The sequence below is a fragment of the Diplodia corticola genome, assembly GCF_001883845.1.
Source record: "Diplodia corticola strain CBS 112549 chromosome Unknown scaffold117, whole genome shotgun sequence".
Taxonomy (NCBI): domain Eukaryota; kingdom Fungi; phylum Ascomycota; class Dothideomycetes; order Botryosphaeriales; family Botryosphaeriaceae; genus Diplodia; species Diplodia corticola.
Window position 1 is genome coordinate 1 of NW_017971596.1, and position 24,804 is coordinate 24,804.

The following is a 24,804-nucleotide window of genomic DNA, read 5'->3' on the forward strand; positions in this document are numbered from 1 at the left end:
GGGGGTTAAAATCAGGGTAGGGGGGGTTAAAACACGGATGGGGGGGTCAAATTTATGGCTGCCATTACGATCTGTAATTACTACCTCACCATATTATGAGTGATAAAGCCCCAGCTTCGCTGGTGGACCCTTTGATAGATTTTGCCTTCGCCAATCTATCAACAGCTCATGTTTATTATCATGGTCCTTATGGTAAACCCTTCGGTTCACCCGCTTCCTACCTGGCGACTCCGAAGCCAGGATAGAAGAGGCCCACCGTTACACTCTCCAGCGCTTTGCAATGTAGCGATCATCTCATACTAGTAATCTTCCAACTTCACCCTAAGATTCGTAAGAGTAGACTTGAATATCTAGGGCCATCTATTTAGATCTATGCTGTCGCCGGCTTACGGCGCTTGAAAAGGACCCTTGTAGTGGGGTCTGGGAGGTATTGTGTCTCAAACTGCAGGCTTTCCGGTCTCTTCTGCCCTGGTGCGAACTTCATGTCGTAATTCTCGAGTAGGTATACCATGATGGCCTTGATCTCCTGCGCGGCAAAGAATCGTCTGTATGTGAACCAGGTCAGCACGTTGAATGAGTCGAAGAAGGAGCTGAAACGCGGAAGACTCACCCAGGACAGGCGTGCTGGCCATAGCCGAAGGCCATGCTAGCGGGGTTGGAGGACACAAACTGCGCCTTTCCCTCCTGCGCAGGATCGGCCTGGCGAATCGAGGCAAAGCGCCACGGATCAAACTTCTCGGGCTCCGGGTACAGGGTGGGGTCCATGGAGATGGCGTTGGTGGGGACTCCAATGGTCGTATTGGCGGGAATGACGACGCCGTTTGAGAGGGTCCAGTCAACGGTAATAATACGCTCGAAAGTGACTGCGACATCTGTGTTAGCACTCACTGCTTATGGGGTTTCTCGCCTTTGGGGGGAGCACTAACTCAGCAGTAGCGGATTGAACCGCTGGCTTTCCTTCATAATGCTATCCATCAGAGGCATCTGGATAAAGCCCTTCTTATCGATCTTACCGTCCGGGCTGATCACTTTGCGGTACTCTTCACGGAGAATGTCGACGTACTCGGGATGCTCGCAGAGGTCGTAGATGAGCTGGCTAGGTGCGGCAGCGCTCGTGTGAATGGCGGCGAAGCTGACGATAAGCAGGATGCTGGCGAGGAACTTGTTTTCCTTCTCGTTCCCCTTGGCCTGCTCGCTCATCCAGTATAGAAGGTCCAGCGCGGACTTGCCCGTGCGCGAGCGCTCTTCCAGCAGCGGGATGGCGGCCTTTTCAGCGGCGGCGTAGCTTTTCTTGATGTTGCGGAGCGCGGGGATGAAGCGTGCGACTACCGGCTTCAAGAACTCGGGGAACTTCTTCAGTGTCTGAGCGGCGATGAAGCTGTCGTGGGCGAAGTTGATCGAGGCCTGGACCCACTCGTCGTTGCGGCTGAGGGTGGTGCCGCCAAACATGCAGCTGGAGACACGGGCGACTATCTGGGTGATGCGGTCGACAACGGGAACCTCGGTCCAGTCGTCGCAGGCCGGGAAGGAATCCTTGAAGGCATCGATGATCTCGTCCTGGATGCCGACCATGACGCCGTCGAGGTTCTGGTTCAGCTGTGCCTTGACTACCCGCGCATGCAGCCTGGAGCGGCTACCCAGCGTGGTGTACTTGCCCTCGAACATCTCGATGAATGTGCCCACAAAGTCAACCTGGTCCATGGGCGCCGTCTTGAGCTCTTGCATGAATTTGGTCGGGATCATCAGTCGCTCCCCCAGGGCGGTTGGGACGTAGTAAAAGTCGTTCGGCGAAGTCTTGTAGCCCTCGATGAGCATGGTCTTTGAGTTCTTGAAGAAGAGTTTGCGATTCTGGACGATGCTGTTTTTCTCAGAGCCGCCCACGACGTGGACGCCTTGGAGCAGGCGCTGCTTTGTCTTCCCAGACCGTGCCAGGACCAGCGTCAGAGCGACGCATGCCACGGCGATGAGAATCGAAATCCGGCGTGTGTCTTCTTGTCCCGCCCATTGCGATGGGATCGCCGAGATGAGGTCGTGAAGCATGGTGCCGGCCCGTATAGCTTACCGCTGCTACGAGAAAAGTGAGATGCTCAGCGGGCTCTTCACGTATTTATGTGCACGCGCACCCGCGCATCACCGCATCGGATATGGTCGAGGTTTCCCTTTCGGTCGGTCGGGCCGACCATGGCGGTGCGTCCAATTCAGACACAGCGCTCGCAACAATACGGTTCTTCTGGTCCTTCCCTATTCGAGACGCTCCGAGATAGTAGCACTTGGCTGGTCTTAAGAACCCGTGACCATTGGGTCTGAAGTTTGGTCGATGCTTCGCCCTTTCCCAAGCATGAGGTTGCTCACAGCTGCTGCGGCCCTTGCGGCACAGCACCCTGCACTCGTTGTGTGTATCGTTTTCGTACTCTATGCTGCTGGTTTGGCCGTCTACCGGCTCTTCTTCCATCCTCTTGCTCGCTTTCCCGGCCCCAAGCTCGCCGCCGCGACACTGTGGTACGAATTCTTCTTCGATGGCGTCCAATGCGGGCAGTACACATTCGAAATTGGGCGCATGCACGAGAAATACGGTGCGCAACCCGTGCTAGCCACAGCCTCTCTCACTAGGCATATATGGCTCTGACCTTCCCGTTTCTCAGGTCCGATCGTTCGCATCAGCCCCAACGAGCTTCATGTGAATGACCCCAAGTTCATCGACCAGCTCTACGTGGCGGGAGGCAAAAAAAGAGACAAGTATGAGTATTTTACGACTCAATTCGGGTACGTGCCAGCCCCACACGCTCTCTATCGACGTATTGCTAACAACAGGGCAGCATTCCACAGGTGGGGCCATCATCCGAGCAAGAACACCATCAGAAAAATGTGCTAACAGATCTTCTCTCCTTGTAACAGAGCGTCTTCAGCACCGTGCCACATGACCTGCACCGGCTGCGTCGCGGCGCTATGAACCGCTTCTTTTCCAAGGCGTCGGTGGTGAAGCTGGAGCCGCTGATCAAGGACACGATCAACAAGCTGTGCACCCAGCTTGAGACACACTATGCGGGGACGGGGCAGCCGGCGACGCTCAATATGGCCTATAGCTGCATGACCACCGATGTAGTCACCGAATACGCCTTCGCGCGCAGCTACAGCTTCCTCGACTCGCCGACTTTCGAGCCCAACTTCCACCGCGCCATCGTTGCCGGCTCCAACATGGGTCCCTATACCAAACGCTTCCCCTGGCTATTGGCCTTTATGCGCTGTCTCCCGTCGTAAGCTTGTATCCATGCCTCACTGATGTGCTATTCCTAGATCCTCACAATGTCTTAGGGCCCTGGTGTCGCGACTGAATCCCGAGATGGACGTGTATCTAAGATTTCAAGAAGTCGGTGGCCCAATGTTCTTTCGCCCCGTACCCCATGCCCCTTGCTGACTTTTGAGTAGGACGTGCGGAAGCAGATTGCGGAGATCCAGGCGACCCGGGTCGAGGATCGCAAGTCTGGGCGCACGGGCGCCACCATCTTCCACGAACTCATCGACGGCGACCTCCCGGACGAGGAGAAGCGACTGGAGCGGATGTGGCAGGAAGGCCAGATCATCGTAGGGGCGGGCACGGAGACGACGGCCTGGTGTGCGTGACTTCTTCCCCGTCCCCCATCGCACCTTCGACCACAAAGAGAAAGACAGCGAGAAGCCACCCCCGTGGGGCAAACCGCGCGCTGACTTGGTCACAATAGCCCTCTCCGCAACCATGTTCTACATCCTGTGGACGCCGCACGTGCGCACGAAGCTGCAGGCCGAGCTGGACGCCGCAATACCCGACGCGACGGAGCTGCCATCGCTACAGGTGCTGCAGGCACTGCCGTACCTCAGCGCAGTCGTCACCGAAGGGCTGCGGCTGTCGTACGGGGTAAGCACGCGGCTGCAGCGGCTGGCGCCGGAGCCGCTGTCGTTCACAACGGGCAGCGGGCCGACAGGCAGCGACCGGCGCGGGGGCCTCACGACGCACACGATCCCGGCCAATACGCCGGTAGGCATGAGCTGCCCGCTGGTGCACCTAAACCCGCTACTGTTCCCGGAGCCGTGCGAGTTCCGGCCCGAGCGCTGGCTCGACGCGCCGCCCGCGCTCGCCGGCTGCATCCTCAGCTTCTCCAAGGGGAGCCGTCAGTGCATCGGCATCAACCTCGCCTACGCTGAGCTCTACTACGGCATCGCCGGCCTGGTGCGCCGCCTTGGCCCGCGCCTGCAGCTCTTTGAGACGGACCTGTCCGACGTCGAGCTGCTGTACGACCGCTTCGTGCCGACGCCCAAGCTCGACACCAAAGGCATCAGGGTGTTGGTGCAATGATTTGGAGGGGGAGGACAGGTACGTGCGGGAAGGGGAAGGGGCATGGGCGAGAGAGAGAGTGTGGGACGTGGTTGCGGTTTTGTTGTCGTTCCTGTTGTCGATGATGTCAAAACCCTGGCGAGGGACTGTGAGAGAGCGGGCGGATTGGATTTTGGCCATGCCGCCTTCAGACAGAAGTTAGCAATATCAAACTGCAGTCATATTCTCTTGACTCTCACCAAGTATTGCTGTCGTGAGCGGGAAGCTGGTGGCGTGCCTCATCAGTGATGGAAGCCTACGTAATCAGCCTCACAATTACCGGGCGTGGACTCTTCTATAAAGACCAATTTCTCACGGGATCATGTACAGAAGTTCACTGGAACACCTAGTTTCAGATTGGCTGTATCTATATAGTGTGGTAAATCATGCGATACTTTGGTGGAAAATGCTCAGGGGCTTGAGATGACGGCCGCCAACAACGGTCAACGGTAGTGATGAGTTCAAGGTGCAAACGCCGCACCCAATCTGCAAGCCGAACGAAGCTGCCACGAAAACTGAAAAGCCACTAGGCCCGACGGCGGATGAGGACTTCCTTTTGGGAATCGGGTCTGACCGATACGTCGTTGATTATGGTATCGGGGCGGTCGCCAGGCAGCTTGAGCTCATACTCGAGCAGCAGCGTGGCGAGGATGAGCTTGATCTCGTTGCTCACGAAGAATCTGCCGGGGCATCTAGGCATTGCGGAACACAAGTCAGCAGGCAAACAAAGATCGGCGGTGAGCGATGGACACTTACGCTTGGTTTCCGTAGCCAAAGAGCAGCATGTCGGGTCCGGTGGACACAAACTGCAAAGGATTAGCAGGGGGCCGGCATTCACAAGAGACAGATCTGTGTCTAGGAGGACCAACCTGGTATCTGCCCGATGCGCCCTGCCGCTGCCTGAGGCGTTCGAAGCGGAACCCGTCGAACTTGGTCGGATTGTCCCAGATGTCCGGGTCCATGGCGATCTGACTCGACGGCGCGGCCAGCCACGTGCCCTTGGGCAGGTGCAAGCCACTTGACAGCGTGACGGGGCCGGTGATGGCCCGGTTGAACGTCATGATGCCTGGAGGGTTGAAGCGCTGTACCTCGGCCATGAAGCTGTCCATTTTGACGAGCTTGGACATGGCTGCCTTCGTGATGACACCGCCGTCCGTGCCGAAGGCCATCTGCACCTCTTCCCGCAGAGGCTGGATGTATTCGGGGCGCGCGGCCAGGTCGAAGATGATGTTCGTCAGAAGGAGCGCGGTCGTGTGCACGGCGGCGAAGCTTGCTTGCAGCTGCTGCAACGCTTGGTAGTCAACGTTGGTCCGCAGCGCGCTCGGCGAATGCTCCAGGTTCCACGAGACCATGTCATTGGGCGCGTCGGCTCCTTTCCGTAGCCGCTCCTCGACCAGTGGCTTGACGAGGCGTTTCATGGTGGCAAGATGGCCGCGGACGCGACGCAGCTCGGGCATGAAGAATCGCGCCAAGGGCCGCAGCAGAGGGTGCACTCCATACAGCCGGGTGGATGCAGAGAACGAGTCAATGGTGTACATGACGATGCAGTTGAGAAACTCGTCGTTGCGGCTCAGGGCCTGGCCAACGAAGACACGGCCGGAGAGCAGCGCGACGATGCGAAGGACGGCTGGGTGGGCCTGAAACGGCCTCCATTCTGCCTCACGTCAGCAGTGCGGCTGGCCGGGCTCCTGGTGTATAGGTACGCACGCACCTTTGTCCTGCGGCAGTGTGGCGGGCATTGCGTAGGCGAGCTCGTCGCGCATGTCGGCGACGACAGCGGCTGCCGGACAGTTAGCGGACAGCGCTGGAGCGCGAGGGGGAGGACGACTTGCTCATGCTGCGGGCCAGGCTCTCTCGAATACTTGCAACGAGCGTCTCATCGTGGAGGCCGATCAGGGTCTGGTTGCCCCAGAATTGCTGCGAGAGGATCAGCGAAGGCGCGGGCGATCAGCATGTACGAGGGCGCGACGCACGTCGACCAGGGACTGGGCGAAGCTGATGGTCGTCGTGGGGAGCAGCTTGAGCTCGTCGAGAAGCGCCGACGGCAGGACCAGCTGCTCGCCGTGGGGACAGCGCAGCTTGAAGACTCGGTCCTTGTGCTGCGCGTAGCCGCTCTGCAGGCGCGCGGCGAGCGGTGCGTCCGAGTGCACGAGCGGCACGTCGATGCACACACGGCGCTTGGCGCGGAGCAGATGGGCCAGCAGCAGCACGAGGCCGGCAAGGGTGGCGGCGGCAGCGAGGAACGACATGGCGAGCGCGAGCGCGAGCGCGGGTGGAACAGCGGGGCCGCACCTGCGCCACTGCCGCACATTTAACAAGCGTGAAGCCGCCGCTCCGCTGCCAAGTTGGCGCCGGCCACCGTCGCCCGTTTGGGCGCCGCCGAGCGGGCCTGGCCGGCTATAAGAAGGAGCAGCACGGGTGACGGCGCAACCACGCCCAGCCATGGACTCGCGCGCCTCCGCATCCGTCTCTGCCGTCGCCGAGACGCGCGTCTTTCCCGCGTCGCGCGCCGCCGCCGGGGCGCTGGAGGAGCGCACCGCGCCACTCTCGATCCTCGACGCCACCGTCGCCAACTTCAGCCCCACCGAGACGGTGCTGGCCTACGCCGCGCCCGCGCCGACTCCCGCTGCCCTGCGCGAGGCGCTGCGCCGCGTGCTGGATGCGTATCCGCAGTGGTGCGGCCGCCTGCACCGCCTCCCGTTCGACGCCGCCGCCCGCCGCTACGGCCGCCTGGCCCTGACCTGGGGCCGCGCCGACGACCCGGGCGTGGCCTTTGTCGACGCCCGCTGCGACATGGCGCTGGCCAGCGCCGCTCCGCCCCGCCCCGCGCGCGAGCTGGACTGGGACCCGTCGGGCTTTCCGGCCGTCGAGCTGGTGCCCGCCACGCCGCTGGCCGCGCCCACCGCCCCGGGCGGCGACGACAGCCCGGAGCCGCGGCCAGCGCTGCTCGCCCAGGCGACGTCCTTCGCCTGCGGCGGGCTGGCCGTTGGTCTCCGCCTCGCGCACCCGCTCGCTGACGCCCACGCCCTCGCCAACTTCGTGCGCGACTGGGCCGCCGCAGCCCGCGGCCTCGCGCCGCCCGTCCCTGGCCCGCTCTTCGACCCCAGTCTCCTCGACGCCTACGCGGCGCCACCGCCACCCTCGGCCCGTGCCCTGCCGTGCAACCGCTTCGACTGGTGGATCTCCAATGCCGGCAGCCCCTTGCCGCCCGTCCACCCTCCCGCCGAGCTTCGGGCCGGGCCGCTCGACCCGCCCGGCACGCCCATGCCCTGGGCCGACTGGGACGTGGCTGCGCCCGTCGCTGTGCGCGTGCTCCGCTTCTCTGGCGCCGAGCTGCTGCGCCTGTGGCAAGCCGCCGCCCGCGACGCCGGCGACGCCCGCCTCAGCCGGCTCGACGCCTTGCTGGGCCACGTCTGGTCGCGCGTCTGCCGCGCGCGGGGCCAGGCCGACAGCGACGAGCCGGTGACGCTCGACTACTCGCTGGGCGTGCGTGCGCGCCTGGACCCGCCGCTGCCCGATCGCTTCGTGGGCTCGCCCCTGGTCATCGCCGCCGCCACGGCGCCCGCGCGCGAAGTCTGCGGCGCCGCGACCAGCGCCAGCCTGCTGCTGCGCGCGACCGTCGCCGCGTTTACGCCTGCCGCCGTGGCGGGGCACCTGGCGGGCAAGCTGCAGGAGCAGAGCCCCCAGCGCCTGTGGCAGGCGTTCCTGGGGCGCAGCCATCTGCTCGTCACCTCGTGGATCCACACGCGCTTGTACGACGTTGACTTTGGCGGCGGCAGCCGCCCGCGCCTCGTCCATGCTGCCATGCCGCGCATGGATGGACTCGTGCAGCTGATGGAGGCCCCGCCTGCCGAGGGCGTCCAGCAGCCTCCCAAGCACTGGGCTGACAACGGCGTCGACGTTCAGATATATCTGGCTGCTCACACCATGGAAAAACTTCTCCAGGACCCGGAGCTGAGGAAGTACCGGGAGTAGAGAGGAGAGGCATTGCGCACGCATCATATAAGTCGAGATTTAGAACAAGTAGAGCTCATGTGCTTGAGGTCTAGGCTAAATTTGCTAAATTTCTCCAATCCTGTCCCCAACATGGCCTTTTGATGAGGTAGAGCAAGATGCGAAGACAGCGCTGGATGTCTGCCGCCATTAATTCCCTCTTCGCTTGTGTGTTTTCACCGGAATCGAGTGTGTTGGAACGCCGAGTCTTGCCGCATTTGTAGTGCCTTGGCTATCGGCATGCGCGGAGAACAAGGGGAGAAGATCGCGTGCGACGAGAGCAGTAGTATCGGCAATCCTGAACAGGGTCCGGTCCGGTGTGTGCGCCGTTGGAGCTCCTGCCGAATTCCAAGTGTCAGGTCTGGAGCACATGAAAACTCACAGCCCCCCTTCGATATCGTGTTTTTTCTCTTGATCTCTCCGTGCAATTCGGAGCTAGCCAACAATTCTTCATTTCGGCGTCACCCGATTCACTGGATCCGAGCCACATGCCATCTCGGCTCGGGGTGATCCACTTCAGCCAGCTATATCATCCAAGTTGCATTGCAATTCCAAGCTCCAAGGTCCGGTCAGTCAGCCGCAGAACGAACCATGGTTTTGCTGCAGGCACTGGTGTCATCGCACGTCCTGGCGGGGCTTCTCGGCTCCTCGCTTCTCACCTTCCTCATATGTGTTGTTGAGGAGTGGCTGCACCAGCGTACGCTCAGACGGCAACTCGTCAAAGCCCCGGTCCTCAACCTCCATGGCGGCGACTATGACACGGCGAGCCGCGAATACAAGGAGAATCTTCGATGGCTGCTCAAGACCGGCTACGACCAGTTCAGGAACGGCGTCTACCAGCTATGGAGGCCCGACGGATTCATCACTGTCATTAGCAACGGCTTCATCGACGAGTTGAAGAGTCTACCCACCGAAACTCTGGACTTCCACGCAGCCGTGCAGACCAACTTCATCGGCAAGTACGAATGGGTCACGCTGGGATCGAATTTGCTAGCACAGACAGTTCTGGAGGACCTTACGCAGCAGACTTGTGAGTGCAAAGCCGCTCAGCCCCGGTTGGCAGCGGTGCTGACGATGAGCAGCTGCACTCCTGCCCATCATGGCCGACGAAATTGCGAAGACGTTCGATGAAGAGATGCCCGAGTGCAAAGGTGAGATGATCTCGCTCCTCCATTTCACCCGGCCGAGCTGATGTTGCCAGGATTCACGCCAGTCACCGTGTACGAGTGCCTCACCCGCGTCGCGGCCATTTTGACCGGACGAGTCTTCGTCGGCGCGCCCATGAACCGCAACGAGAAATGGCTCGAAGCGACAGTCGACTTCACACACGACGTGTACATCGGCGGCTCGAAGCTGAGGAAATGGAACTACCTCCTGCGCCCTATCGTGGCGCGCTTCCTCGTCCCCGAGATTCGCAAAGTCTGGAAGCACCAGGACACGGCACGACGCTTCCTGGTGCCCATCATGGAGGAGCGAGCTGCGGCCCAGAAGAAGGCCGGCTACAAGAAGCCCAACGACCTGATCCAGTGGCTGATGGACAACGCCGCCAAGGAGAAGACACCCACAAGCTTCGCCCGCCTCGCGGAGCTGCAGCTCCTGGCAAGCTTCGCCGCGATCCACACAACCACGCTGACCTGCACGCATGTGCTGTTTGACCTGGCCGCCAGACCCGAGTATATCGAGCCGCTTCGGGAGGAACTCGACGCCGTGGAAGCCCGCTGCGGGACACTCCACGAGAAGAAGGCCTTGAGCCAGCTGTCCAAGATGGACAGCTTCATGAAGGAATCGCAGCGGCTGAACCCGCCGGGACTGCGTACGTATCCCACTCCAGCCCTTCCCCTTCCCGCACGACTGACCAAGCGTGGGGCCCGACAGTAACGTTCCCGCGTCTCGTGCGCAAGCCCATCACTCTCTCCAACGGCACGCTCCTGCCCGAAGGGACGCAGCTGATCGTGCCGGCCGGGTACATCTCGCTGGACAACGAAATCTGGGAGAACGCCGAGGAGTTCCAGGGCTTCCGGTTCGCGGACCTGCGCAACGCGCGCGCCGAAGACGGGCACAAGCACCAGTTCATCAGCACATCGCCGAGCGCGATGCACTTCGGCCACGGCCGCCGCAGCTGCCCGGGCCGCTTCTTCGCCGGCCACGAGCTGAAGAGCATCCTCGCCCACCTGCTGCGCACCTACGACTTCAAGCTGGCGGGCGGCCCGGACGCGCGCCGCCCTGCAAACAAGGAGGAGATGGACCTGGTCAACCCGGACGACAAGGCGCAGCTCTTGTTTCGTCGGAGGAAGGCGCGCGAGTAATGCAACGCCTCTCTGGACTCGGGCCGCGCCCAATTAGGGGTTGCCTGGAGGAGGCCGAGAATGCGCTGCAGCTCGTCTCTTCACCGCCTAGATCCACCCAGAGCTCGTATAAAGCGAACAGAGTACTAGTAGCAACAAATTCAGAAGGTTCCGCTCACACGCCCGTGTGCCATGGTTCTCGTCCAGGTTTTCTTGCTTGTGCTGTGGTGGGTGCTCACGGCCCGCGCCGTCCCGCTGTCTCTCGCCGCCGCCGGCCCCATTGTCAACCTGGGCTACGAGCTGCACCAGGCGACCGTGAATGTACCTACGCCCGTCTGCTGCCGCCCTGAGACCTAGTGTTCATTGTCCCTGACCGTGTCTTTGTTCGTGCAGGAAACAGGCGGCTACTACAACTTCTCCAACATCCGCTACGCCAAGAGCACTGCGGGCGACGGGCGCTTCGCACCCCCCCAGCCGCCATCGCAGCTGCAGCCAGCACGGCGGCGACTGAACAACGGACAGTCGGCGGCCGTCTGCCCCGGCCGGCGGCCCGCCTGGCTTGACGTAGCCACGCTCTTCGCGGCCGGGCTGAACTACACACAAGCCAACGCCAGCGCGAGCGCGAGCGTCGTCGACCCACGCACGAGCGAAGACTGTCTGCTTCTCGACCTCGTGGTGCCAAAGGCCGTGTTCGACAACGAGCTGAGCGCTCCCGTGCTGGTCTGGATCCATGGCGGAGGTTTCGTCAGCGGCGACAAGAGCGAGCAAGGCAACGGGGCCGGCCTGGTGGCGCGCTCGATGGAACAGGGCAACGCGGGAATCATCTACATCGCCGTCAACTACCGACTCGGTCTTTTCGTAAGTGCAGCGCTGGAATCGACGACAACAACGCTGCGGCCCTGACGGAAAGCACAGGGATGGCTGGCTGGCACCGCATTCGAGGAGCAGTCCGGGACGCCCAATGCCGGCCTGCTCGACCAGCGGCTCGCCCTGGAGTGGGTTCGGAATCACGTCCATCTGTTTGGCGGCGACTCCAACCGCATCACCGTCATGGCCGAGTCGGCGGGCGCGGGCTCGACGGTGCTGCACATGGCCCGTCAGCCGGCATTGTTCCAGCAAGCCATCGTGCAGAGCCCCTGGCTGCTCCCTCCGCCGCCAAAGGCACGGCAGGACGCATTGTATAGAGAGGTGCTGCATCTAGCCAACGCGACCACGCTGCTCCAGCTGCGCCGTGCGTCGACGACGACCCTCCAAGCCGCAAACAATATGCTCGTTTCTCAGGCTCCGTACGGGACGTTCGTTTTCGGTGCGCCTCTTGCTCAGTCCCAAGTAACAGAGCGCAGATGAATGACAAACCGTTGCAGGCCCCACCGTTGACCATGCGCTCGTCGAGGGCTCCCCCGCTCCCCCGCTCGCCGCCTTTCAAAACGACAGCTCCCCCATCCGCCTCATGGTCGGCCACAACTCGGACGAGGGCATCCTCTTCACCCCGCCGCAGGCTCTGGACGAGGGCGCCTTCGAGACGCTGCTCAGCCGAGTCTTGCCCGCAGCCTCGCCCGCCACGCTGTCGCTCCTCGGCACCGAGCTCTACCCAGCCACGTACGCCAGCCCGCTGCGCCGCTACGCAGCCGCGTACGCCGAGGTTTCCGTGACGTGCGCAGCACGCCAGCTGGCTGCCAGGCCCGGCGGCGGCGCGCACGCCTACGTGTGGAGCGTGCCGCCTGGCTGGCACTCGCTCGACCAGGCCTACACCTTTTACGACGGCGCTCCCGACGCCTCGCCCGCCGCCTCCCTGGCCACGACCATGCAGCGCTACTTCACCAACTTCGCCGCCTCCGGATCCCCTGACCGGCCTCTGCCCGTGCCCGTCCCCTTCCCCGCCTTCGACGCTGCTGCCCCCACGGTGCTCAACTTCTCCACCACCACCTTTGGCGTGGCGCGGGATGACGTCGACGCGGAGCGGTGTCGACGTTGGATTGATCTAAGCGCGGAGCTTTGGGCTGAGGTTTGAGAGGGAGGATCATGATTGCTGCATGGCTGGTGCCAGCGTCTTGGAATTCTGTGCCTAGCGGGAAAGAGAAAGAAATGTACATACATGTTCGATATTTATAACCCTAAATCCTGCCCCGCGGCGAACCCGTTCTGCCCGTCCTTTCCAAAGTACTTACCATCTACTTGATTTTCTAAAGTGGCGGGGTGTCTGCGAAAAGAGCACCGGCGGCATCTTGGGGATACCGGTCGCCATGTACTTCTGCTTCCTCGGACGTCCTCCTGATTGCGTCGACCTCTTCAGGCGTCAGATGAATTTTCAGCGCGGAGAGGTTTTCCTCCAGCCTCGTCTCCCTGCTCGTGCCGGGGATGGGGATGACGTGTTCGCCCTGGGCCATCAACCACGCCAGCGTCAGCTGCGACGGCGTGACGCGCTTCAGCCTAGCCAGCTCTTCCACCTTCTCGACCAGCAGCAGGTTCTTGGGGAAGTTCTCCTCGCTGAAGCGCGGGGTGGAGAGCCTGTAGTCGGCTGCGTCGAAATCGTCACGGGACCGATACGCGCCGCTCAGCATGCCGCGGCCGAGGGGCGAGTAGGCGACGACGGCGACGCCGAGCTCGCGGCAGGCGTGCACCAGGCCAAGCCGCTCCGGGTCGAGGGCGAAGGGCGAGTACTCGACCTGCACGGCGTCGACGTGGGCGACGTTGCAGGCGCGGCGCAGGCTTTCGGCGCTGCATTCGCTGAGCCCGATGAGTCGAGTTTTGCCCTCTCGCTGCAGCTCGGCCATGGCCTGCACGGTCTTCTCGACGGGCGTCTTGCCGTCGAGGCGGTGGCAGTAGTAGAGGTCCACGCAAGAGACTCGGAGGCGTCTCAGGGAGGCGTCGAGCGCTTGCCTCGCGTATTCGGGGGACGAGTCGGTGTCGAGAGTTCCGGCAGACGTGACCCTGTAGGCAAACTTGGTTGCGAGGAAGACGTCAGGCCGCTTCTCGGGGTTCGCGGCGAACCACTTGCCCAAAAGGTCTTCGTTGTCGCCGTATATGTCGGCTGCCACGTGGGGAGCTGGAATGTCAGCGACTCGACTGTGTGATGGACAAGACTGCGGCAGCCCGCACCGGAGTCCCAGTTGGTCTCGCCAAGGTTGTACGCATGATCCAAAAACGCAAGCCTCTCGGCGTCCGACCGTGGCTTCCCGTACCCGACGCTCAAGCCCATTAGCCCGAGGCCGAGTGCTGTGACATGGGGGCCGTTTTTGCCCATCTGACGGGTGGGAAGGAGCATGACTGCGGGATAGGTGCGGCCAGGGCCTTGACGGTGTTTCTTCGACTGCGTAGCGCGCGTTCCGGGCTCTTGTAGCAGCGCGCAGAGGAGACCCTCACCCAGCGTAGACGATGCCAAGCGCAGCCCGGCGTATGCATTCCAAGCGAGGCGCCGAACCCGACGTCCGGAATTACCCAAAGCGGTTAGTGTAGCCGATTGACTACTTGGCTTGGCAAGAAAAGGAAGCAATCAACAAGGCGGGCAAAATGCCAGGATTACCGGTAGAAAGAGACTTGATTACTGGTAGAAAGATGGCTGAGCTCTACAACAGTGCCTGCAGAAATGGGCTGCTGCTCGGACAACACTGAGCCCTCAAGGCCAACACACAGCGCCAAACAGGCGGCACCGACACTGTTCCAAAGCCCCCTGCCCCTAGCGTCCCGCGGCCCCTCACTTCACCAGCACCCCAATCCCCTTGGTGTCCAGTTTTGGCGTCCGCACGAACAGGTCGTGGCGCATCTCCACGTCGCTCAGCTCGGCGCCGAACAGCTCGAGGCGGCCGCCGAATTAAGTGGCGCACGTCGGCGATGATGCTGGCGCGCAGCTCGGCGTAGGTCAGGTTGATGCCGATGCACTGGCGGCTGCCATTGGAGAAGGCCAAGGTGTAGCCGGCGAGGCCGGGCGGGGCGTCGTTGAGCCAGCGCTTGGGGCGGAAGCGGGCGGGCTGCGGGAACAGGTCCGGGTTCATGTGGACGAGCGGGCAGCTCATGCCGACGGGCACGCCGGCGGGGATGGTGAAGGCCATGGGCCCGCTGCCCGACGCGAACGACAGCCACAGGCCCTCGCTGATGACGGCCGACAGGTGAGGCAGCTGCTCAAATGGAATCCTTCACTTCCTTCCTTTTTACTGTCTTCCACTTCTTCCCATGATTATTTGCTGGGCATCAAAGCCCTCTCTCTGGCGCCTCCTGGCCTGAACTATAGCACCTCGTTGACTGAACAAGGTCTTGAAACAGGAACCAGCCTTTCTGCCCAAGGAGGTTCTTGGTCTTTTCTGCCTTGATCGCAATTTCTGGCTTGATCCACCGCGCCGTCTGTGGACAGTCAACAAAATGCCCTCGCGCTTTTTCTGCGCCGCACCTACCCGTTGTCGGCGGTAGCAGCGCGCAGGCCGTCTCGCAGAGCCGCGAACGCTTCCGCCACGACTACAAGGCGATGCTGCAGGAGGGCTACCGGCAGGCCGCGGGTGGGGACCTTTTCTACGTGCCCGTGATGATTCCGGGCGTTGCACGGACATGGAGTATCTCGTAGAAAATTTTATATCATATATCATCTAAGAAGGAACCGTCGACCTAATGTAGGATGTCACTCTGCCTTTCAGCCATGCTATCCTTTGACTTCATACGTCCGACGAAACATGCCGTCGACACCAGCCAGATAGTAAGTTCCGGGAAGAAGCCTGGTGAGATCCGAAACCGGCGTATAGTTGTTCTTCTGATATGCCTTCTCTCGGATTTTGCAGGCCTACCAATCTGTCAGCGGCGCTCTTCGCCAACTATATATCATGGGTGCACTTTACCTCGTCGTACGTCTCTGGGGACAGGACATGCCTTTTCTGCAGCCTGGACAGCAGATCGACATTTCGGGCCATGTCAGAGATGTCGCCACGCACAGTCAAGCTGAACAGAGAGCTAGCAAGGCCGCTGCCGTAGCTGAAGAGACCAACGCGCTTGCCCTGAAGCTTCTCGCTGCCCAAGTTTGCTATCAAACTGACGAGGCTGCCATAGACGCTTGCGGTGTAGGTGTTGCCGCACATGGTAGGTACCGTAAGGCCGGGCTGGACGCGCTCGGTGAAACGCTTCTTCGCGAGCGCCATGAATGTCTTCTCAGCCGCCTTGTTGGTCACGCTTTCTTCGGCACTCAAGTTCCTCAGCTCCGGGGCGACCGAGGCGAATTGTGGGTGGTCGGGGTTCTGAACGAAGTCATTGTACAGCATGCGTGCGAAGGATTTCTCCACGAGCTTACAGGTCGGGGCGTGGAAGACCATGTAGTCGAAGAAGCCGAGTGGCAGGTCGGAGTTGCCGCTAGCCAGCCCAGACTCCTTCCACGAGCCGTTCAGCAACGTCCTTAGGGCTTCCTTCCGGTCGTTGTAGTTTTTGTAGCAGGCATCCACTGCTTGGGTGTAGCATTCGATGGAGTATTGGCCATCGATCAAGGGATACTCGGACTTGAAATCGGCCTTGTAGAAGTCGTAGGTATGCCTGAAGCAGGATCCTCGCAACCCGGCATCAAACACTAAGGGCGCATTCGGGCCAACCAGCATGGCCACGCATCCAGCTCCTCCCGTCGGCCTTGCCGCTGGCTGGTTGTACAACGCGATGTCTCCAGCTACAACGATCGCGTCCCGCCCATCCCAGGCCGATGACTCAATCCAGTTCACCGCGTTGAATAGGGCATTCGTACCGCCATAACAGGCGTTGAAAGTATCGCAGCCTTCGATGTTCGTGTTGCCATGCGGCTCAAAGAGCTGCATGAGCACCGTCTTGCAAGACTTGGATTTGTCGAGCGGCGATTCGGTGCCAACTTCAAGCCGTCCAATGGACTTGGGGTCAACATTGTATTTCCGAAGCAGAGACGAGACTGCCGTAAGCGCGATAGAGTATGTATCTTTCAAAAACGTAAGCTTCGTTGTGTTTACAGAAAGGCAACCCGTTACCTTCACGGTCGTCGCAAAATGCCATTTGCGTCTGCCCTAAGCCGATCGTGAACTTTCCCGGGGCGACGCCCAAGAACCTTTCAAGATCAGTCTGATCAACGCACTGGGAGAGCGTTAGTAAGTGGCTAAAAACGAAACGGGTCGAATCGCTCACTTGGTTTGGGAAGTACAATTCCACGGCTTTGATGCCAACATTCTGCGCACGCGACTGCATGATGACAAGTGACACAATGAACTTCTGTTGCCTCTGCAGAGAAACTCTCTCTTGGTCCATGTACAAATATAAGAAGCTGGTTCATTCGAGTGGTTTTCGGACTGCATCCCCGATTGGGTAATATCGTTCGGGCCATCCAATTGTTTCTGATTGGCGAAAGCTTCTTCCAAGACCTTTGGCATGTTGTAATCGCCAAGTGCTCAGTGTGCCGTCGATTTGAGTACATCTCATCGACGTAGAGCTCCTTGCCGGTCAGGTCAGGCTTGTAGAAGTCGTGGACATGAGCCTCCTAAGCGTAAAAACTCCAATCAATGTGGTGACGTAGCCGGCATCACTGATCTGAAAGTATTTTCTCACCAGCCTTGCCGTGTGCGGCGGAGCAACTTCTCGGAGCCGGTGTTTTTGAGACGGCCCGGTGGGAGTGTAACCTCTTTACCGCTTCGGTTATTTCTCCGAGGCACAGCTTCAGATCGAAAACATCATCCGAAGTCAAAACTTGGGCTTCCGGAAGGCGGAACTAGATGGGAAAACGCCGCTCCTGCGTGCGAAAGCTGTCGTGACGAACCAATTGCTGGGGCCCTGGTTAGTTCGAGAAAATTCGTCGGCCGCCACTGCAACAGGCGGCGGCACAGAAACACTGGCTTTTCTTACTTCGAGTCTTGAATGCTTATATGAGTTCAAAGGTTCAAAACAATTTTTCGTGGCGGATCTTGTAACCAGGGGTTGTTGTCAGGAATCGCTCTGCGGTTATCAATCGAACAAGCATACAGGTATACTGCATTAGCAGCGTAAGGCGAAAACGCGTCGTGGCCCCGACTAACGGCGACAGCGTCATATCCTCGAGCGTGATTATTACCTTCTCACCAGAATGGAACGCCCACTAGCTGTCAGCCAGAATTCCAAGCCACTAGCGCCTTCCTTCATGGTCTCGGCACCTGGCAAAGTAATTGTCTACGGAGAACACGCTGTCGTATACGGCAAGGTAAGAGAAACTCTCCAGCCGTTATCCAGATTTAACGTGGATTCAGGCTGCCATCGCGGCATCAATCTCCCTCCGCACTTATCTACTCGTGACTTTCCCTCCCAAGTCAAACCGCATCATCTCCCTACACTCTCCAGACGTCGACCTCAATCACACCTGGAACATCGACGACCTGCCGTGGCACGACTTTTCTGAAGCAAACCAGAAGAACCAGTCCCTGGACCCGGGACTCGTCGAAGCTCTCCAGCCGCATATTGCAGCTGTCTCCTCCAGCCGGCCCGAGAGTACACGCAGAACTCACCGGGCCTCAGCCTTCGCATTTCTCTATCTTCTTCTATCGCTTGGCTCGCATGATTTGGACCCCTGCATCTACGCTGTCCGCTCAACAATACCCATCGGCGCAGGCTTGGGAAGCAGTGCAAGCTTGGCTGTATGCATGGCTACTGCATTGTTGCTCCAGACCGGAGCGCTGAGCATTCCACATCAGCGCCAGAATACACACGAATCAGTGCTACAAATCGACCGCATAAGCAGGTGGGCGTTCGTCGCGGAGATGTGCATCCACGGCAACCCGTCAGGAGTGGACAACACCGTCTGCAGCGGCGGCAAGGCCGTCATGTTCCAACGGAACCCCCCCGACTCGGCCGTGGTCACGCCGCTGCGCCGCTTCCCGGAGCTCCCCCTGCTGGTGGTGAACACGCGGGAGCCCCGCAGCGCGACGGACGAGATCAACAAGGTGAAAGGCCTCCGGAACAGCCACCCCGCCGTCGCGGACCGCGTGCTGAGCGCCATCCATGCCACCACCGAGTCCGCATACCAGCTCATCTCCGCGCCGGACTTCGAGCCCACGAGTCCGGCGGCACTGCGGCATCTGGGCGACCTCGTCGCCATCAACAACGGCCTGCTGGTGTCACTCGGCGTGTCGCATCCGAAGCTCGAGCGCACCCGCGCGCTCGTCGACCGCCTTGGCGTCGGCTGGACGAAGCTTACCGGTGCCGGCGGTGGAGGCTGCGCCATCGTCTTGCTCAAGAAACAACACGTCCCGGCTGGCGTTGCGGACGAGCCTGGCGCTGCGGAGTCGAGGTCGGCCGCGCAGGAGCTACTAGACTTGGAGAGGATGCTGGCGGATGAGGGGCTCGAGATGCTTGAAACAAAGCTCGCAGGTGATGGCGTTGGGGTGCTGTGGCCGGCTGTGTCCGGTGCGGAGGGCGGGGTGGAAATTGATCAGAAAAGGTTCTTGGGATCGAAGGGCAAAGAGGCTGTTGAGAACCTGGTCGGCATCAATGTGGCGGGACAAAGCAATGGCTGGAGATTCTGGAGACGGTGAATCCGAAGAAAACACCGGACGAGAGATTCTGTGTATTGTGAAAACTATTGGGTGTGTAGAACGCATTTGCGCTTGTCGGAAGCATCTTATCGAGATCCGTTGGGTAATTGAAACGGTGGCTAAGCTGCTGAGAAAGGCACCGCTTGAGACAAGAATTTCACAGGCCGAACCCTTGGAACGTGGCGGGACAGCGAAGCTCAATTGACCTTCTGCCTCGTAAACAAAGGGGTTCGATGAATCCGGAATTCCCGTCCGCTCCGGAGCCTCCGTGGCTGGGATTACAGCAGCAGACCTCGAGGCGCAGGTCACGGGTATCACAGCAGCTGGGAGACATTACGTTCAATTGGCAGGACACCCACCGCGCACAGTCTGGCGAGGACAAGGGGCACTGTCTCCAGCAAGGCGTAGCTGAATACTTTTGAAGGCTTCCAGCAGGATACAATATAATTATAGAGACACAACGAAGCTAACTGCTGCCCGCCGCCCCCACATTGACTGGACCCTCTCCCGCAGCAGTCAAGATAACTCTTCACAAGCGCCGAGCCAGTTCAGTTGTGTGGCACGCTGGAAAGGCAGTCCTTACGGTCCCTGTGGCACAGTGCTGAGCCCGTTCTAAGAAGCCCGAGAGCCCTCCGGCGCCGCTGACGTTGCGCCTACATGCAAGCCGAGGCGCTGCTTCGGGGCCGGAAGCCCGTTGCATCTTACATCCTGCAATCGTATGCTCCTCCGGCTTGGATTTACGGTCCTGCTTGTCGTCTTCCACCAAAGCCTGCACTATCATTTGGCTGCAAGCATGGCACTCCCAAACAACGCGCCTCCGAGAAAGTAACATTCCCTGATCTGTGGACTAACACGTGCTGCCCACATCCGCTCGCTGTCCCAGACGAGATGGGTGTCGATCTACCCTCGTCCATAGTCGGTGCCCAGCGCGCGGCTCGGCGCAAACTCAACCACGAGCTAGGGATTCACCGAGGCGAAGTTCCCCTGGAAGACTTCAAGTTCCTGACACGCATTCACTATCTAGCGGCCAGCGATGGGAAATGGGGAGAGCACGAAATCGACTATGTCTTGCTGATCAAACTCGAGAGAGGTGGCGTGGCGCTGGAGGTAAATCCGAACGAAGTGCGGGACACAAGATGGATTTCATCAGCGGAGCTGCTAGACATGTTCAAAGACCCAGCACCGAAGTTCACCCCGTGGTTCAAACTGATCTGCGATATTGTTTTGTCCAAGTGGTGGGAACATCTTGATTCAGGATTGGGAAATCTCGGGGATGATGAAATCAGGCGTATTCATAAGAAAGGAACGTTGGCATAGCAATCTCTGTATGTATTTGATGTGGCATGCGACCAGGCTGATGCTAACGTGAACAACCTCGGCGAAACCAAGGTGCTCTGTCAAGCCAGGGGCACAGATCCAGATGGTGTTCGCAATTGAGTTTGTGACGGATGTCTTCTCCTCTCGGGCCATATAATTCTCCCCGGAGGGCCGGACTCGGTCTTTTTTCCAAAGAAGCTAGACCGCAGCCACCGGATACTTTGCGGTCGTGGTGACTAAAGGACCACTACATCCCCTCGTGTTGAGTAAACATAAAATGACCGTCATCTTGCGAGAGTGAGAAGAATCGTCACCGTTCCAAACCTGTCTGCATGTTTCCTCTGCATGTCTCTACCACACCTCTTCGCAATGCCTGGTATAAAGAACAAGCGTTACGCTCTTATCTTACCCGGCCTTCCTAGAAGCCGTATTTCATACGACGGGGAAGCGGTGCTCTAACGACTTGACGTAGAGCCTCTACTCCTTACCACCGTCACTAATAGGATAATCTATACTATACGCTTTCTCTTAGTAGTAGTTTAGTCCCGGGCTAAGCCTTGGTAAGATTAGTTTGTCGTCCTTTTTACCTTTAAAGGTTATCTAAAAGGTTTTTTGAATTATATCCTTGAATAAATTGATTGTTTATCGTGGAGAGGCGGTGATTGTGGTTAGTGAAGCGGTAAGTCATCACTATCGTCGCGTTGTGTGGGTCACATCACTGAGCTTCTGGCATGGACGGCATCGTACCTAAGACAAATTGGTATTTGTTTTTTCTTGGAAACCAAATCCATAGCGCCTATTCTACTAACTCCAGAGTATAGCTCAAAAGAACAAAAACAAAAAGACAAAAACGCAGAGCACAAGACCTAGAGAGCCGTTCAAGACCGCGACTGGTACCTGACAGTAGTCTCGCTCCACTGCTCGTTACCACCCATCTGGTACTCGAGGCCCTTGACATACAGCTCGAGGGCAGGAGTGAAGCCGGGGGCGGCGCTGCGCTCCTGCTCCAACCTCTTGTGGACGAGCTCCCACTCGCGGCACATGATGTAGAGCACGCGCTTCGAAGCCTCATAGTCGAGGCCGCTCTCATCGCTCACCACCTTGACGCCGGTGCAGAGGAAGGAGCCCTCCGGGTCGCCGACCTGGGCTTGCCGCAGCTCCTTGTCGAAGCTGTGGATGTCGTTCATGGCCGACAGGTGCTTGGAGCAGTTCATCTCGATGTCGCGCACCGATGCGAGCTCCGCGGGCGACAGGCGCAGGTTCATGACATAGCGCTGGAGGGCGGCCAGGAGCCTGTTTTGCGAGTCAGCACGATGGGTTTGGGGAGGGGGGTTTCCTTTGCGTGCTCCGGGGGAGAAACGTCGGTTCTTCACTCACGCTCTGCCGACATCGCGCTCGCGGTACTCGAGGTACTGGCCCAGCGAGGTGATGCGCATGCGCTCCTTGTCCGTCTGGGCGCGCATGAAGGTGAAGGTGGGCTCGAGGATCTCGTCGGCCAGCTGGCGGTCCGCCTTGCGCATCTCGTCCCAGATCTCGTGCATCATCCACTCGCAGGGCACTGACGGGTCCGGAGCGACGTCTCCCCGCATTATCGGCATCAAATGGTCGTTGTAAGCCTTGCCGTCCTCGAAGTTGAGGTCCTCAAGGATGTCTGCGTTGGCGTGGCGTCAGGCGTGAGGATCGAGCAGTTGCGGAGTTGGGAGGAGGGGAGAGGAGCTGGGGGGCAGAAGAGGGGCCATGGGATGCTCACCATCGATCAGGAACAGGATGGTCAGCAGGCGGCAGGCGGAGTGGATCCGATCGTCCAAAGCGAGCGGGAAGTAGAGGCAGGTGACGGTCGAGAAGCCGGTAGCAACGAACTTCTTGCGCGCTTTCTCGGACGTAAAAGGCCAGTGCTGCAGGAACCAAGCATCCACTTCGGCAACGGTCTGCTCCTCCAGCGGGTGCCTCTTGTGCTGGATGTACCGAGGGGGCGGTGGGAGCGGGGCGAGATCCGCCTCCAGCTTGGGCGCCGGGAGTGCTTGAATCTTCTCAGCGGACAGCATGTTGATGAGCAGGTGCGTGAGGCGGTGGTTGGTTAGATGGTGCTGGTGATAATGTGGGTGATCCAGATAGCGTCTTCTGAGAGGGCTTATATATGACCGACCTGACTGTCCGTTGCTGTTGCGGATATGCTGCAAAGGGAAGGCACGGCGGGTCGGGCCTTGACATGGACGGGGAAGCACGGATGCCGCCTACTCTCCGCAGTTTGATATAGCGAATTCTGGCATGCTGGGGGTGGAGAGTAGCCTTGGCCGAGATTTCGGGAGGGTTCTGATCGGAGCAAGCAGCAGCAACGAGAGTAGACGAAGTGTCGTAGATTACTAGTAGCTACTTTGTTTGCCCATCTTACCATGCACGTCATAGCGTTAGACGACGTAAAGAAAGCGCATTCTCCGTAAGACGTGGCCATTGTTTTCCCGCAGACTACAGATTCTAGCATTTCTGGGCCTCATCTTCGGACGGTCGACCGTTTTGGACTGGGGCTGTAGTTCGGCCGCGCTGGATCTTCGCGCCGGACCTCGGTCTCGTCCCAATGGGGTTCAACACCGGCAGAAAGCGTCTCGTCCTCCTTTCGGGTTAATGTTGCAGCACTGTCTCACTGTGCCACCACCAGGAGGAACAAGCATGCAAGACTTTTATCACGCTGAATATGGCAAGATTCTGTGGCAGACGAGAGGGGTGATCAACCCTTCAGCCGCGGCTTAGCGAGATGCAGTCGTCGGTAAAGTGGTGGTGCGTGATGCTCTTGGAACTTGGAGCTCACCCTATTGTGAGACCTATGCTGATCGACGTGCACCTCTCCAGCACTTCTCTCGGGAGGTTTGGCACTATGCTACGCCGCTCAATTTGCGGAGCATCGTAGTCCATGTTAGCCAGATCAGGCAAATATTTTTATTTTTTTTTACCAAGATGCTGAATATAGGCGCCTTGCAAGAATGCAAATGCAAGTGAGAATTTTGAACTGGACGTGCCTCGATGCATTGATTCTCGGCCCTCCGGTTTTATCGACGGGGCCGAAGCGCGCTCTATTTATGATATGCCTCCCCTTCCTCTCGAAGGATTCGGATATAGCAACTTCTTCCTTTTCCTGCCGTAACCATGACGTCGTTGAGCATCAGGGAGGAGGACATCCCGCGCCAGGATGGAAAAGTTGCAATCATCACCGGTGCGTGCGCTTCTCACAACCCGCCTCGGGTGCCTACGGCTGCTGATGGTTCGGGTCGCGACCAGGGGGCAGCTCCGGGATTGGGCTGGCCACGGCCCGCATTCTCCAGGCTCGCGGCGCGCGCGTGCACGTGCTCGACCTACATCCCATCGACGATAACTTCGACTGCCACTCCAGCCCCTGGCCTCCGGCGGCTGAGGCGGCGGCGGCGGCGGCGGCGGCGGCAGCAGCAACAGCAGCGGTGAGCGGACGCAGCGTGACGGGCGGCGGCACCATCACCTACCGACGCTGCGACGTGGCGGACTGGGCGAGCCTGCGGGAGGCCTTCGCCGACATTGGCCACGTCGACATCGCCGTCGCCAACGCCGGCGTCTCGCAGGACGGCGACTTGTTTGCGGACGCGCTGGATGAGGCCGGACGGCTGGCCGAGCCGCGCTACGGCGTCATCGACGTCAACCTGCGCGCGGTGCTCAACTTCGTCAAGCTCAGCGTCAGCGCCTTCCGGCGGCAGCGGCAGCCCGGCGGCGCCATTGTGCTGACCAGCAGTGCGACGGCGTATGCCCCTGAGGTCAGCCTGCCCGTCTACAGCGCGGTCAAGCTGTCGGTGAGTCCTCTCCCCCCCCCACTGCCTCGCTTTCTGCAGCTAAGCTAGCCGGATCCACGCAGGTGGTTGGCCTCGTGCGCGCGCTGCGCCCGTCAATCCAACACCTCTGCGGCGCCACCATCAACGCCGTAGCGCCAGCCGCCACCGTCTCGAAGCTGCTCCCGGCGGACCTGGCGGCGCCCATCGTTGCTGCCGGCGCGCCCGTCAGCACCGCCCACCACGTGGGTCTGGCTGTGGCGTTTTCCGCGACGGCGCGCCAGGCGGGCCAGGTGGAAGGCTACGGCCGCGACACGAGCGAGCAGGTGCGCGCTGCGGGCCGGTGGAACGGCCGTGTCATCCTCACGCTGGGCGACCGCTGGACCGAGATGGAAGAGGGGGTGGCCAGGCTCAGGCCGCAGTGGATGGGCGAGTGGAACGCAGAGATGACGGTGTTCCAGCAAAGTTTGACTGATACGAGGGCCGTTGCGGACAGTGCCTAGATAGCACCATATCCATCTCAACGCACGGGTGGGGCACTGGTGGCCGTGTGCAGTAGTGCGGCGCTTGCGCATGAACGACCAGGGCGG

At 60.0% G+C, this 24,804-nt stretch overlaps 13 protein-coding genes across 13 annotated transcripts; 7 read left to right on the top strand and 6 right to left on the bottom strand.

Annotated features, from left to right (window-relative positions):
• Positions 1–370: 370 nt before the first annotated feature.
• Positions 371–2,040, bottom strand: BKCO1_1170001 (cytochrome p450; the record flags this gene model as incomplete). The annotated part of the gene is made up of 3 exons (XM_020270543.1): positions 371–545; positions 611–863; positions 927–2,040. The coding sequence occupies 3 exons, from the start codon at positions 2,038–2,040 to the stop codon at positions 371–373; spliced, it is 1,542 nt and encodes a 513-aa protein (XP_020124972.1).
• A 298-nt stretch (positions 2,041–2,338) lies between these two features.
• Positions 2,339–4,330, top strand: BKCO1_1170002 (cytochrome p450; the record flags this gene model as incomplete). The annotated part of the gene is made up of 7 exons (XM_020270551.1): positions 2,339–2,573; positions 2,643–2,763; positions 2,817–2,826; positions 2,896–3,254; positions 3,313–3,367; positions 3,427–3,613; positions 3,720–4,330. The coding sequence occupies 7 exons, from the start codon at positions 2,339–2,341 to the stop codon at positions 4,328–4,330; spliced, it is 1,578 nt and encodes a 525-aa protein (XP_020124970.1).
• A 544-nt stretch (positions 4,331–4,874) lies between these two features.
• Positions 4,875–6,597, bottom strand: BKCO1_1170003 (cytochrome p450; the record flags this gene model as incomplete). The annotated part of the gene is made up of 6 exons (XM_020270552.1): positions 4,875–5,040; positions 5,105–5,154; positions 5,218–6,002; positions 6,060–6,128; positions 6,211–6,265; positions 6,322–6,597. The coding sequence occupies 6 exons, from the start codon at positions 6,595–6,597 to the stop codon at positions 4,875–4,877; spliced, it is 1,401 nt and encodes a 466-aa protein (XP_020124971.1).
• A 193-nt stretch (positions 6,598–6,790) lies between these two features.
• BKCO1_1170004 (transferase family protein) lies at positions 6,791–8,323 on the top strand (the record flags this gene model as incomplete). The annotated part of the gene is made up of 1 exon (XM_020270553.1): positions 6,791–8,323. One exon carries the CDS (start codon positions 6,791–6,793, stop codon positions 8,321–8,323), a length of 1,533 nt encoding a protein of 510 aa, XP_020124975.1.
• Positions 8,324–8,932: 609 nt separating this feature from the next.
• On the top strand, positions 8,933–10,647 carry BKCO1_1170005 (cytochrome p450; the record flags this gene model as incomplete). The annotated part of the gene is made up of 4 exons (XM_020270554.1): positions 8,933–9,371; positions 9,424–9,492; positions 9,543–10,154; positions 10,217–10,647. The coding sequence occupies 4 exons, from the start codon at positions 8,933–8,935 to the stop codon at positions 10,645–10,647; spliced, it is 1,551 nt and encodes a 516-aa protein (XP_020124976.1).
• Positions 10,648–10,818: 171 nt separating this feature from the next.
• On the top strand, positions 10,819–12,637 carry BKCO1_1170006 (carboxylesterase family protein; the record flags this gene model as incomplete). Its single annotated transcript, XM_020270555.1, has 4 exons — positions 10,819–10,947; positions 11,020–11,484; positions 11,542–11,932; positions 11,991–12,637. The coding sequence occupies 4 exons, from the start codon at positions 10,819–10,821 to the stop codon at positions 12,635–12,637; spliced, it is 1,632 nt and encodes a 543-aa protein (XP_020124973.1).
• Positions 12,638–12,809: 172 nt separating this feature from the next.
• On the bottom strand, positions 12,810–13,891 carry BKCO1_1170007 (alcohol dehydrogenase; the record flags this gene model as incomplete). Its single annotated transcript, XM_020270556.1, has 2 exons — positions 12,810–13,657; positions 13,726–13,891. The coding sequence occupies 2 exons, from the start codon at positions 13,889–13,891 to the stop codon at positions 12,810–12,812; spliced, it is 1,014 nt and encodes a 337-aa protein (XP_020124974.1).
• Positions 13,892–14,320: 429 nt separating this feature from the next.
• Positions 14,321–14,675, bottom strand: BKCO1_1170008 (benzoate 4-monooxygenase cytochrome p450; the record flags this gene model as incomplete). Its single annotated transcript, XM_020270557.1, has 2 exons — positions 14,321–14,389; positions 14,451–14,675. 2 exons carry the CDS (start codon positions 14,673–14,675, stop codon positions 14,321–14,323), a joined length of 294 nt encoding a protein of 97 aa, XP_020124968.1.
• A 581-nt stretch (positions 14,676–15,256) lies between these two features.
• On the bottom strand, positions 15,257–16,800 carry BKCO1_1170009 (hydroxymethylglutaryl-synthase; the record flags this gene model as incomplete). Its single annotated transcript, XM_020270558.1, has 4 exons — positions 15,257–15,394; positions 15,450–16,537; positions 16,587–16,689; positions 16,741–16,800. The coding sequence occupies 4 exons, from the start codon at positions 16,798–16,800 to the stop codon at positions 15,257–15,259; spliced, it is 1,389 nt and encodes a 462-aa protein (XP_020124969.1).
• Positions 16,801–17,668: 868 nt separating this feature from the next.
• BKCO1_11700010 (mevalonate kinase) lies at positions 17,669–19,109 on the top strand (the record flags this gene model as incomplete). The annotated part of the gene is made up of 2 exons (XM_020270544.1): positions 17,669–17,782; positions 17,829–19,109. 2 exons carry the CDS (start codon positions 17,669–17,671, stop codon positions 19,107–19,109), a joined length of 1,395 nt encoding a protein of 464 aa, XP_020124977.1.
• A 657-nt stretch (positions 19,110–19,766) lies between these two features.
• BKCO1_11700011 (isopentenyl-diphosphate delta-isomerase) lies at positions 19,767–20,426 on the top strand (the record flags this gene model as incomplete). The annotated part of the gene is made up of 1 exon (XM_020270545.1): positions 19,767–20,426. One exon carries the CDS (start codon positions 19,767–19,769, stop codon positions 20,424–20,426), a length of 660 nt encoding a protein of 219 aa, XP_020124978.1.
• Positions 20,427–21,304: 878 nt separating this feature from the next.
• Positions 21,305–22,471, bottom strand: BKCO1_11700012 (aristolochene synthase; the record flags this gene model as incomplete). Its single annotated transcript, XM_020270546.1, has 3 exons — positions 21,305–21,719; positions 21,804–22,077; positions 22,177–22,471. 3 exons carry the CDS (start codon positions 22,469–22,471, stop codon positions 21,305–21,307), a joined length of 984 nt encoding a protein of 327 aa, XP_020124979.1.
• Positions 22,472–23,567: 1,096 nt separating this feature from the next.
• On the top strand, positions 23,568–24,717 carry BKCO1_11700013 (short chain dehydrogenase reductase; the record flags this gene model as incomplete). The annotated part of the gene is made up of 3 exons (XM_020270547.1): positions 23,568–23,634; positions 23,700–24,238; positions 24,301–24,717. The coding sequence occupies 3 exons, from the start codon at positions 23,568–23,570 to the stop codon at positions 24,715–24,717; spliced, it is 1,023 nt and encodes a 340-aa protein (XP_020124980.1).
• Positions 24,718–24,804: the final 87 nt, after the last annotated feature.